This window comes from Petromyzon marinus, chromosome 39, assembly GCF_048934315.1.
Source record: "Petromyzon marinus isolate PM22_M1 ecotype Great Lakes invasive population chromosome 39, UKy_Petmar_22M1.pri1.0, whole genome shotgun sequence".
NCBI lineage: Eukaryota > Metazoa > Chordata > Hyperoartia > Petromyzontiformes > Petromyzontidae > Petromyzon > Petromyzon marinus.
Window position 1 is genome coordinate 5,307,707 of NC_133705.1, and position 13,616 is coordinate 5,321,322.

The window sequence follows — 13,616 nt, forward strand, 5'->3', positions numbered from 1 at the left end:
ACCCTATAACCCTACCACTCACCCTATAACACTAACACTCACCCTATAACCCTACCACTCACCCTATACCCCACCACTCACCCTATAACCCTGCCACTCACTCTATACCCTCTACCACTCACCCTATAACCCTACCACTCACCCCTACCACTCCCCCTATACCCCTACCACTCACCCTATAACCCCACCACTCCCCCTATACCCCTACCACTCACCCTATAACCCTACCACTCAGCCTCTACCCTTACCACCCACCCTATACCCCTACCACTCACCCTATACCCCTACCACTCACCCTATACCCCTACAACTCACCCTATACCCCTACCACTCACCATATACCCCTACCACTCACCCTTTACCCCTACCTCTCACCCTATACCCCTTACCACCCACCCTATACCCCTACCACTCACGCTATACCCCTACCACTCACCCTATACCCCTACCACTCACCCTATACCCCTACCACTCACCCTATAACCCTACCACTCACCCTATAACCCTACCACTCACCCTATACCCCTACCAGCCACCCTATAACCCTACCACTCACCCGATAACCCTACCACTCACCCTATAACCCTACCACTCAGCCTATACCCCTACCACTCCCCCTATAACCCTACCACTCACCCTATAACCCTACCACTCACCTATAACCCTACCACTCACCCTATAGCCCTAACACTCACCCTATACCCCTACCACTCACTCTATAACCCCACCACTCACCCTATAACCCCACCATACACCCTATAACCCTACTACTCACCCCTATAGCCCTGACACTCACCCTATACCCCTACCACTCACTCTATAACCCCACCACTCACCCTATAACCCCACCATACACCCTATAACCCTACCACTCACCCTATAATTCTACCACTCACCCTATAACCCTACCACTCACCCTATAGCCCTGACACTCACCCTATTCCCCTACCAGTCACTCTATAACCCCACCACTCACCCTATACCCCCACCATACACCCTATAACCCTACCACTCACCCTATACCCCTACCAGCCACCCTATAACCCTACCACTCACCCAATACCCCCACCACTCACCCTATAACCCTATCACTCACCCTATAACCCTGCCACTCACCCTATAACCCTACCACTCACCCTATACCCCCACCACTCACTCTATAACCCTACCACTCACCCTATAACCCTACCACTCCCCCTATACCCCTACCACTCACCCTATAACCCCACCACTCACCCTATACCCCTACCAGCCACCCTATAACCCTACCACTCACCCAATCCCCCTACCACTCACCCTATAACCCCACCACTCACCCTATAACCCTATCACTCACCCTATAACCCTGCCACTCACCCTATAACCCTACCACTCACCCTAAACCCCTAACACTAACCCTATAACCCTACCACTCACCCTTTAACCCTACCACTCACCCTACAACCCTACCACTCCCCCTATAACCCTACCACTCACCCTATAACACTAACACTCACCCTATAACCCTACCACTCACCCTATAACCCCACCACACACCCTATAACCCTACCACTCACCCTATAACACTAACACTCACCCTATAACCCTACCACTCACCCTATAACCCCACCACTCACCCTATAACCCTGCCACTCACCCTATACCCCTACCACTCACCCTATAACCCTACCACTCACCCCTACCACTCCCCCTATACCCCTACCACTCACCCTATAACCCCACCACTCCCCCTATACCCCTACCACTCACCCTATAACCCTACCACTCAGCCTCTACCCTTACCACCCACCCTATACCCCTACCACTCACCCTATACCCCTACCACTCACCCTATACCCCTACCACTCACCCTATACCCCTACCACTCACCATATACCCCTACCACTCACCCTTTACCCCTACCTCTCACCCTATACCCTTACCACCCACCCTATACCCCTACCACTCACGCTATACCCCTACCACTCACCATATACCCCTACCACTCACCCTATACCCCTACCACTCACCCTATAACCCTACCACTCACCCTATAACCCTACCACTCACCCTATACCCCTACCAGCCACCCTATAACCCTACCACTCACCCGATAACCCTACCACTCACCCTATAACCCTACCACTCAGCCTATACCCCTACCACTCCCCCTATAACCCTACCACTCACCCTATAACCCTACCACTCACCCTATAACCCTACCACTCACCCTATAGCCCTAACACTCACCCTATACCCCTACCACTCACTCTATAACCCCACCACTCACCCTATAACCCCACCATACACCCTATAACCCTACTACTCACCCTATAACCCTACCACTCACCCTATAACCCTACCACTCACCCTATAGCCCTGACACTCACCCTATACCCCTACCACTCACTCTATAACCCCACCACTCACCCTATAACCCCACCATACACCCTATAACCCTACCACTCACCCTATAACCCTACCACTCACCCTATAACCCTACCACTCACCCTATAGCCCTGACACTCACCCTATTCCCCTACCACTCACTCTATAACCCCACCACTCACCCTATAACCCCACCATACACCCTATAACCCTACCACTCACCCTATACCCCTACCAGCCACCCTATAACCCTACCACTCACCCAATACCCCCACCACTCACCCTATAACCCTATCACTCACCCTATAACCCTGCCACTCACCCTATAACCCTACCACTCACCCTATACCCCCACCACTCACTCTATAACCCTACCACTCACCCTATAACCCTACCACTCCCCCTATACCCCTACCACTCACCCTATAACCCCACCACTCACCCTATACCCCTACCACTCAGCCTATACCCTTACCACCCACCCTATACCCCTACCACTCACCCGATACCCGTAACAGTCACCCTATACTCCCTACCACCCTATAACCCTGCAACTCACCCTATAACCCTACCACTCACCCTATACCCCCACCACTCACCCTATAACCCTACCACTCACCCTATAACCCTGCCACTCACTCTATAACCCTACCACTCACCCTATACCCCCACCACTCACCCTATAACTTTACCACTCACCCCTACCACTCCCCCTATACCCCCTACCACTCACCCTATAACCCCACCACTCACCCTATACCCTACCACTCAGCCTATACCCCTAACAGTCACCCTATAACCCTACCACTCGCCCTATCACTCACCCTATACCCCACCACTCACCCTATACCCCGACCACTCACCCTATACCCTTACCACTCACCCTATACCCCTACCACTCACCCTATAACCCTACCACTCACCCTATACCCCTAACAGTCACCCTATACCTCTACCACTTACCCTATAACCCTACCACTCACCCTATACCCCTAACAGTCACCCTATAACCCTATCACTCACCCTATACCCCTAACAGTCACCCTATACCCCTACCACTCACCCTATACCCCTATCACTCACCCTATAATCCTACCACTCACCCTATCCCCCTACCACTCACCCTATACCCCTAGCAGTCACCCTGACCCCTACCACTCACCCTATACCCCTACCACTCACCCTATACCCCTACCACTCACCCTATACCCCTACCACTCCCCCTATAACCCTACCACTAACCTATACCCCTACCACTCACCCTATAACCCTACAACTCACCCTATACCCCTCACCCCGCATGGTGTGAGTGCTGCAGGGCGCTGCTGCCCCTCGCTCCCCCACGCTGCTAAATGGCGACCGCGAGGCCACGTGCCCTGGAATTTCCGCCAAAGATTAAAAAAACACAATCCTCAGCTCCTCCTCCCTTCTCTCCGAACGATATAGCATCCATGCTCTCCGTCTTCTCCACTCTCGATTACACCGTGGACTCTAAACACCCTCCCCACTCGTTCTCCACCCTCTCCACTCGTTCTCCACCCTCTCCACTTGTTCTCACCTCTCTCTCTTCTCTCCATCCCCCCCTCTCTCTTCTCTCCATCCCCCCTCTCTCTTCTCTCCATCCCCCCTCTCTCTCTCTCTATTCTCTCCATCCCCCCCCCTCTCTCTCTCTTCTCTCCATCCCTCCCTCTCTCTCTTCTCTCCATCCCCCCCTCTCTCTCTTCTCTTCATCCCCCCCTCTCTCTCTTCTCTCCATCCCTCCCTCTCAACTTGGCCGGGTTCACCAAGGCGCAGTGCGCTCACCACTGCGCCCCCCCCTCCCAAAAAAAGGAGTTTAAAAAATGACGAGGCGTGGCGGATCCCAGCTCCCTCCCTCCACCATTCCTCCCACCCCCAGCATTCCCCAACACCCCCCCCCCCTCCTGCTCAGCAGCAACAGACGGGAGTCTTTGAGTTGCAGAAACTTTTACTCCGCTCTACACACAGACCAGGGGTGTTCTCTCCCTGTACAGACTGGTCTCTGTCTCTGTACAGACTGGTCTCTCTCTCTCTCTCTGTACAGACTGGTCTCTCTCTCTCTCTCTCTGTGTACAGACTTGTATCTCTCTCTATACAGACTAGTCTCTCTCTCTGTACAGACTGGTCTCTCTCTCTGTACAGACTGGTCTCTCTGTCCAGACTAGTCTCTCTCTCTGTACAGACTGGTCTCACTCTCTGTACAGACTGGTCTGTCTCTCTCTAAAACTGAGCAGTGTCTCCGCAGACTGGTCAAAGTCTGGCTCATCTCTATATAGACCGATCTCTCTGTGTAACACGGAGCAGTATGTTTAACATGGACTAATCTCAATACTCCACTAGTCTCTCTAAATCTTACTTGATTGACCATTGGTGTCGAACCTATGTGCTCATTTGTTTGTGGCCGCAATTCCTGGGCCAGCCTCTACCGAGGACGAGTCTCATACTCGGAGCAGATCGTCCCACGGATCGCTGTGCAACCTGTGAAGAGTAAGGTGAGCAGGGAATTTTAGGCCCAATCCTGACCCTGTGTCGAACCAAGACGCTGCTCCTCCTCGAAGTCGTCTCCAACCAGAACCCATCTCAAGCTTTCAGATTTTCATCAACCAGGACCCGTGTCGAACTCGGCATCCAGTTTCATTTCTGGACTTGCCTCGCGCTTGGAACATCTTCAACCCGAACCCGTATCGAGACCCACAGCTCCCCGCGGTGACTTCTCGACCCTCTCTCGAGCTTGGACCTTTCTCAAACTCCCGCAGAAAGCATCAACCTAGACCCAATATCGAACTCAGATCCCAGTTCCTGCTCATCATCGGACCTGTCCCAAGACAGGACCAACCTTCAACACAAAAACCCAGGTGGCACCTGGAAGGTTCTACAAGGATCATGGGAAACATCCGCTTCAACACCACCACCACCACCACAGGCATCTTCTGCATCTACCGCTGCCGCCGTTTTCTCCTGCTGCTGCTGCTGCTTGGATCGGTATCAGCAGGACCAGGTAACTTGCAGTGTGGGGCGTTGGTGGATCACTCAGAGACGGGCACGCGAGTACCGTATGCAGCTGTGCACCCACGGGTTTAAGTTAGTCGGACGGGGTGTGGGGGGGGGCAGTGGAGCAAGTGGGTCATTGTCCAGCTGGGAGGCATTGTTGTTGTTGTATGCCCAGGTCGATATCGTGAAATATCAGAAGCTGCGCTCGGGTAGAGCCCGGATGGATTTTTTTTTTCTGAATGGGCGACCCGTACGTGCCACGCACGAGCAGGTCGCCAAATTGTTGTACAGTAATTCGATGCTTCCACGCCGCTGCCATGGTCAAGCATGGTCATATTTCCTCCACGAGCCACAAGGCGTCGGGAGGCCCTCAATCCAGCAGTGGATCGTGCAAGGATTGGGCGGTTCTGCCACGTGTGGAGATATTTGCGTAATGAAGTGTCCGGGCGTCCCAATGTCAGGAGAAGACGCAGGCCTAAAATTGCTTGCATCGGTCACTCCTTACACAGATACCCATCGACTTACACAGAGACCCATTGACTTACACAGAGACCCATAGACTTACACAGAGACCCATAGACTTACACAGATAACCCATAGACTTACACAGAGATCCACAGACTTACACAGATATCCATAGACTTACACAGAGACCCATAGACTCACACAGAGACCCATAGACTTACATAGGTCACTCCTTACATAGAGACCCATCGACTTACATAGAGACCCATAGACTTACACAGAGACCCATCGACTTACACAGAGACCCATAGACTTACACAGAGACCCATAGACTTACACAGAGACCCATAGACTCACACAGAGACCCATAAACTTACACAGAGACCCATAGACTTGCATAGGTCATTCCTTACATAGCGACCCATCGACTTACACAGAGACCCAAGGACTTACACAGAGACCCATAGACTTGCATAGGTCACTCCTTACATATAGATCCATAGACTTACACAGAGACCCATAGACTTACACAGAGACCCATTGACTTACACAGAGACCCATAGACTTACACAGAGACCCATAGACTTACACAGAGACCCATAGACTTACACAGAGACCCACAGACTTACACAGAGACCCACAGACTTACACAGAGACCCATAGACTTACACAGAGACCCATAGATTTACACAGAGACCCATAGACTTACACAGAGACCCACAGACTTACACAGAGACCCACAGGCTTACACAGAGACCCACAGACTTACACAGAGACCCATAGACTTACACAGAGACCCATAGACTTGCATAGGTCACTCCTTACGTAGCGACCCATCGACTTACACAGAGACCCAAGGACTTACACAGAGACCCATAGACTTGCATAGGTCACTCCTTACATAGAGACCCATAGACTTACACAGAGACCCATAGACTTACACAGAGACCCATTGACTTACACAGAGACCCATAGACTTACACAGAGACCCACAGACTTACACAGAGACCCACAGACTTACACAGAGACCCACAGACTTACACAGAAACCCACAGACTTACACAGAGACCCATAGACTTACACAGAGACCCATAGACTTACACAGAGACCCATAGACTTACACAGATACCCATAGACTTACACAGAGACCCATAGACTCACACAGAGACCCATAGACTTACACAGAGACCCATAGGCTTACACAGAGACCCATAGACTTGCATAGGTCACTCCTTACACAGAGATCCATTGACTTACAAGAGACCCATAGACTCAAACAGAGACCCATAGACTCACACAGAAACCCATAGATCCACAGAAACCCACTGGGGTAACACAGAGACCCATAGAGGCAGATGGAAAGGGAGATAGAACAGATGGAGGTGAGTCCACTCTTCCTCGTACCGCCTTCTCCTGGTGAGCCAGGGTACGGCTCCTCGGCGCTCACGCCACAGGGAGCATCGCTGCTGCCTCCACACTCCTGGGTTACCGGCGGCCACGTGCGTAGCCTCCACCACCACCACCCTCCGAATGATGACGGTGACGGCGACGATGATTGGCGAGTGTCTCTGAACACCCCCCCTCCCCCCTCTCAATACAGGTGAGGCGGGGGAGGTTTACCTGCTCACCGCGGCTCCGCGTGACACCGACGCGTTTCAGCGGTTCCTGCGCAGCGCACGGCACTTCAACTACACCGTCAAGGTGTGGCCGCGCACCTGGACACACAAAGGTCCCCCCGGTAGCCTTCGGCAGACCGTTGGGGCAAGTGCTGTGGGTGGCCAGCACCGCGCCCGGGCCCGCCGGTGTGACGTGTTGCACGCGCTGACACCAGGGACTCGCTTTTGAGGCTGAGTCGACCTAAGAGAGGCACGGGTTTTGTGTTTAGATATCCGTCGCCGGTGATTTGGCCGCGAGCGAGAATCGTTCCCGGGTCGACACTGGTTCTGTAGCGCAGTGCACTAATCACTGCGCCACCGCTCCCCGCGCGCGCGCGCGCACACACCTGTGCGAACGTGCACGTGCGACTTGATGGACACGTGGGCTTCATTGGGTTTGCATATCTGCATCTGCACGCTCACCTGTACGCTCACCTGTACGCTCACCTGCACGCTCACCTGTACACTCACCTACACACTCACCTGTACGCTCACCTGCACGCTCACCTATACACTCACCTGCACGCTCACCTGTACACTCACCTGCACACTCACCTACACACTCACCTGCACTCACCTGAACGCTCACCCGCACGCTCACCTGCACAGACATCCTGGTCTCTCGCGGTTGGCATGGGGCCCTGATTCAAGCAAATAATCACCCCCCCCCCCCTCCTTCTCATTTACCTCCTCCCGTTCCTCTATTAAAGCCTCACCTCTTCTCCAGTGCCCGTCCACTTCCTCTCCACCTCCCCTCGCTCGACCCCTCCACCCCTTCCCGTCCCTCCCCTATAGCCCTTTCGTGACCCACCCCCCCACCCCCACGTGCTCTCTGTAGCGGTCACTCATTGCACTGTCCCTGCCATCGAAATCGCTCGGTTTGCATTTCCCCCTTTAAAACCGCGTTGCAATTATAAGACCGCCCCCGCCCCTCCAGCCCATGGGCCCGAGTGCAGTTGCACCGCCTGCACACTCAGTGAGTGGCTACCCCCACACCGCCCCTACAGCCCATGGGCCCTGGTGCAGTTGCACTGCCTGCACACTCAGTGAGTGGCTACCCCCACACCGCCCCTACAGCCCATGGGCCCGGGTGCAGTTGCACCGCCTGCACACTCAGTGAGTGGCTACCCCCACACCGGCCCTATAGCCCATGGGCCCGGGTGCAGTTGCACCGCCTGCACACTCAGTGAGTGGCTACCCCCACACCCAGGCGCTGGGTGTGGAGTCGGAGGCGAGCGGGCCGCTGGGTGGGGGCCTCGCCCTGCCGCTCGTCAAGGAGGCGCTGCAGGGCGACCTGCGGCACCTGGGGGATGACTCGGTCGTCGTCGTCATGAGCAGGTGTGTGCAGGTGTGTGCAGGTGTGAGGAGGTGTGAGGAGGTGTGAGGAAGTGTGAGGAGGTGTGAGTAGGTGTGAGGAGGTGTGAGGAGGTGTGAGGAAGTGTGAGGAGGTGTGAGGAGGTGTGAGCAGGTGTGAGGAGGTGTGAGGAGGTGTGAGTAGGTGTGAGGAAGTGTGAGGAGGTGTGAGGAGGTGTGAGCAGGTGTGAGGAGGTGTGAGGAGGTGTGAGTAGGTGTGTGCAGGTGTGAGGAGGTGTGAGGAAGTGTGAGGAGGTGTGAGCAGGTGTGAGGAGGTGTGAGGAGGTGTGAGGAAGTGTGAGGAGGTGTGTGCAGGTGTGTGCAGGTGTGTGCAGGTGTGTGCAGGTGTGTGCAGGCGTGAGGCGGTGTGAGGAGGTGTGGATGCGTGTGACCTGTCTGCTGTTGCCATGATTTGCTGTGTGTACTGCTGACAGAGACCATGACGTGCTGTGTGTGTGTGCTGTGTGTGGTGCTGTGTGTGTGTGCTGTGTGTGTGTGTGCTGTGTGTGTGCTGTGTGTGTGCTGTGTGTACTACTGACAGAGACCATGACATGCTGTGTGTGTGTGTGCTGTGTGTGCTGTGTGCTGTGTGTGTGCTGTGTGTGGCGTGCTGTGTGTGTGCTATGTGTGTACTGCTGACAGAGACCATGACGTGCTGCTGGCGAGCGGGCCGGCGGAGCTGCTGGCGAAGTTCCGGCAGGCTCGCCACCGCCTCGTCTTCGCTGCCGAGTCCTTCGCTTGGCCGGACCAGGGACAGCAGGGCCAGGGCCTGCGGGACCACTACCCGGCCGTTCGCCACGGCAAGCGCTTCCTCAGCCACGGCGGTGGGTGTTCAATAGGCGCTCGCTAACACCTCCCACTCCCGGGCTATATGTCAACCGCTGGGGCCCCACCGAGCCGAAGCCGCTCTGCTTCGTGGCCCCGCGCGCCCAGCCACGGCGTGCCCAAACGATGAAGCTGATGCGGTACGGAAGGATGTGGAGCTGAGTGAACTTGCCGGTACCAACGGTGTCAAGGTCGATCTCTGTGGAGGAGGCTCGTGAAGGACGATGCTGCTGCTGCTGGGCAGTTGGAGGGAGTCGCCCACCGACAACAGCGGAGGGCAAGAGGAGCGACGCTCACGACAACGAGCGGAGCGCCAGGCGGCTAAAACGTAGCAAGTTGGCACAGGTGGTGCACCTGCCACCCATCGCAGTCAGTCGACTGGGTCTGTCCCGTGACCTCCTGCGAGCAGCGAGCCTTCCATACTTCACCTCGCCTGGCACAAGCGGTGAGGTGAAGTCACCGCCACCGAGTGCGTCGTGTTTTGCCGAGGGTCAGCAGCTCGGGTGAACGAATCCGTGGCGATGTTCGATGGTGGTGGTGGTGGTGGCGGTGGTGGAGGAGTCGACCGGGCCGCGAGGCATTCCTCCGCAATAATAGGTGCTCACTCACTGTGTGTGCGCCGTGGGTAGGGCTGGTGGGCACGGGCGCGGCCGTGCGGGCGCTGCTCGCTCTGTGGGATGGCGCCGGCGACACCGCCACCGACGAGAGGGACTTCTACACGCGCGTCTACCTCGACCCGGAGCTCAGGGTGCGCCCCGCGCACACCGCACTCCGCACTCTCACCCCTGACCTTTTGAGCGCACGGTCACGGTCATCGTCAAGAGCGCTCGCAGCAGCAGCAGCAGCAGTCGTAGCAACAGGGCTTGGCACCTTTATCTTTTGATGTTGGGAAAAAAAAAGTTTTGCCTGCTGGATGGCTGCCGCGCGGTCGGGGCAGGTGCGCGACGGGGACGTTCCACCCCGGCCGGCCGTGTATCCCACGCGGTGGGAGTTCATAATTACAAATTATAAGAATTTATTTATCCAGAAAAGCCGCACCGAGTCATAGGACAATTCTTTCGGGAGGGTCCTGCATTGGGATTTTTATTTTAAGATGTTTTCAGCCAACGGGTGTTCATACAAGTGGGAGGAAACCGAAAATCCATGCGAGCGAAGGGGCAACACTCGATCCCCGTACAGATGAAATAAACAAGGCGGTGATTGGTCCACTTGCCGTGCTGCCTTCTCCTGCCAGGGCAGGGTATAGGGCTCCCCCTGGACACCCACGGGATGGGAGTTTTTCAACATTTGCGCGGCGATCCTCAACGATTCTCGCGACGCCGGATTACAGGGCAGCCGCGTGCAGCGTCGCCACCGCTGCCCGGCCCATGCCAGTCGAGCAGCCCTCCCCCTCCCGCCCATGGCCGTGTCCTCCGTGTTGTTACAGGAGCAGCTGAACATCACTCTGGATCACCGCTGCCGAATTTTCCAGAACCTCCACGGCTCGCTCGGTGAGAGGCATGTAAAGACACTCCAGGCACGGGTGTGCCCATTTTTCCACTAGCACACCCGAGCCATGCCAGCACAGATGGTCCCTTGGCGGAGTGGGGGGGCTTTCCTCTAGGGCTGTTTGCCACGCCGTGCTGTGCCGCGCCACGACCACGAAACACCGTCGGCCTGGCGAGGAGAGACGTCCGAAACTGGCTCGAGGCCAAGCAGGGCCAGGGGGTGTGGTTAATGACGCGGTCGTCGGTATGTCGTCGTGGGGACGCGGCGTCACCGCGGCGTCTCCACGCGACTCGGTGTACGTGTGTGTGTGTCCGTATGTGTGTGTGTCCGTATGTGTGTGTGCGTGCGTGGGGAGTGGTAGCGTAGAGGTTAGCGCGCTCCATTACGAACCCGGCCACGCGGATTCGATTCCCGCTCACGGCCAACACCAGTGACGTTTACCTGAACCGGTCCTGGGTCTCCCCTAGGTCGACTCAGCCTCAGATGAGTACCTGGTGTGATGTTTAAGCATCGCCGCTGGGGAGACAAAGGCGGCCAGGCGTGTTGTTGGCCAACCATCCCCATGTGTGCCGTTCCAGCCTTCGTAAGGTGCTCTCTTCACAGCAGTAGCACAATCAGCACCATCACGGCCACCAGCAGCATCAGCAGCAGCAGCATCAGCTGCAGCATCATCGGTGCCAGTGGGGCAGCAGTCGTGTCATCATCATCATCAGCACCAAACGTCTGTAGAGACTATACGGGGGACCTTTGTCTTTGTAGCCCACACCTGTTCTGCTGGATGAGGAGGCGCAGGGAGTGGCGGTTCGTGAGGGCGACGCCAGCATCCAGACTCAGGTAGAAGTCGCAGCCAGGGTCGTCCCGACACACCGCCCTGCACGTAAAGACAAAGGTCCCCCGTGTCGCCTTCAACTAGACTGTTGGGGCAAGTGCCGTAAAGACAAAGGTCCCCCGTGTCGCATTCAACTAGACTGTTGGGGCAAGTGCCGTTAGCGGGCACCTACGAAGGCCGGCACGGCGCAGCTGCGAGAGGGTGGGTGGCCAGGACCACGCCCGGATGGCTTTGTCGGGTTCGAAGCGCGGCGTATTAACCGCGGCGCCACCGCCCCCCAAATACAAAGGTCCCCCGTATAGCCTTCAACAGGCTGTTGGGGCAAGTGCCGTTGTTGAAGGCTACGCGGGGGATCTTTGTCTGTCTGTGCTCCAGCCGAGGTCGTGCTCAAGTTCGAGACGGGCCGCGTGCGAGCTCGCAACATCGAGTACAACAGCCTGCCCGTCGTCGTTTTCGGCAGCGGTCAAACAAAGGTGAGACAAAGGTGGTGGTGGGGATGATCCCTGTCAAAATGTGTTGAGTGGTGGTGGGGGGTACCTTATGGAAGTGTGTTGAGGTGGTTTTACACGCAGTAGGTTGCTTTCGCGACCAATATCATCTATAATACAGGTGTTTTTGGGTTAGATCGTGTAAATAGAAACATATTTACGCGATATTTTTATATTTACGCGATCTAACCCCCCCCCCCCCCACAAAAAAAAAACCTGCATTATGTGTCGAGAATGTACGTACGAAGAACTTCTTTCGCACCGTACGTAGCCAAGCGTGCTAATCGACGCGGGGGCTGTACGAGTTACAATGCAAGCCGCCCGTGGCGCGTGACGCGCTCCGTGTCGTGAGAGGAGTGGCAGCTCTGTCACGAACACCGCTTGGCGTCGCCCTCATTACCGCCGCCGCCGCCGCCGCCTGTGAGCGTGGCCAGGCTCATCTGACGTACCTGGGCAACTACATCCCGGACGCGTGGTCCTATGAGAGCGGCTGCCGCGCCTGCCTGGAGGAGGAGCGTGACCTCGCCGCCGGAACGGAGGTACAGACGTGCGGGGAATTTTGTGCCGAGCCGACCTGGAGGGGAGACCCAGCCCGGATTGGAGCGGAGCGAGTGAAGCGAATGCAAGACCCTTTGTCTTCCGAGCCGCTCCGGGGGCCGTGGGTGACGCTGAGTTTTTTCTGTTTTGATTTAAAAGCGCAGCACGGTTTTGGTGGCTCGGCGCGGCACGGCAAACAGCCCCGGTGGACAGAGCGCACACCGGGGTGCCGTGTTGGGGCTCGCTCGCCGGCTTGGATGTGTCAGTGGGAAAAATATCACAACTTGCAGCAACAAAAAGAAGTCATCCAAATAAAACTACAGGCAATTTATGAGAGCCATTTGGATATTTATATAACATCATTCGCGGGCCATGCAAAATCATGAACTTAAAAAGTAGCCTGTTATATTTGGTTTAACATTTAATTAACTCACCCCTAATGTGATGGCTGGAACTGCTTCTCTTTGGCCAGGCGTGGTGATGATGTTAGCTGGTATTGACGATGATGTTGCTACTCGCAACTCCTTTTCCAGGTTTGCTCCTATGTTTATTGAATTTCGAGTTCCGCCTGCGGTTGCCTTGACAGGGCCACACCAAATG

At 55.8% G+C, this 13,616-nt stretch overlaps 1 protein-coding gene across 1 annotated transcript in view; it reads left to right on the plus strand.

Moving 5' to 3' along the window:
- Window positions 1-4,277: 4,277 nt before the first annotated feature.
- The window catches only part of LOC116950548 (procollagen-lysine,2-oxoglutarate 5-dioxygenase 1-like), a 34,081-nt gene continuing 24,742 nt past the window's right edge, over window positions 4,278-13,616 (plus strand). Inside the window, exons 1-8 of the mRNA XM_032968416.2 lie at window positions 4,278-5,383; window positions 7,442-7,542; window positions 8,707-8,834; window positions 9,492-9,673; window positions 10,304-10,422; window positions 11,101-11,164; window positions 12,367-12,464; window positions 12,914-13,018. Of these exons, the coding sequence (XP_032824307.2) occupies window positions 5,269-5,383; window positions 7,442-7,542; window positions 8,707-8,834; window positions 9,492-9,673; window positions 10,304-10,422; window positions 11,101-11,164; window positions 12,367-12,464; window positions 12,914-13,018 (912 nt within the window). The 5' untranslated portion in view covers window positions 4,278-5,268. The remainder of the gene's footprint in view (window positions 5,384-7,441; window positions 7,543-8,706; window positions 8,835-9,491; window positions 9,674-10,303; window positions 10,423-11,100; window positions 11,165-12,366; window positions 12,465-12,913; window positions 13,019-13,616) is intronic.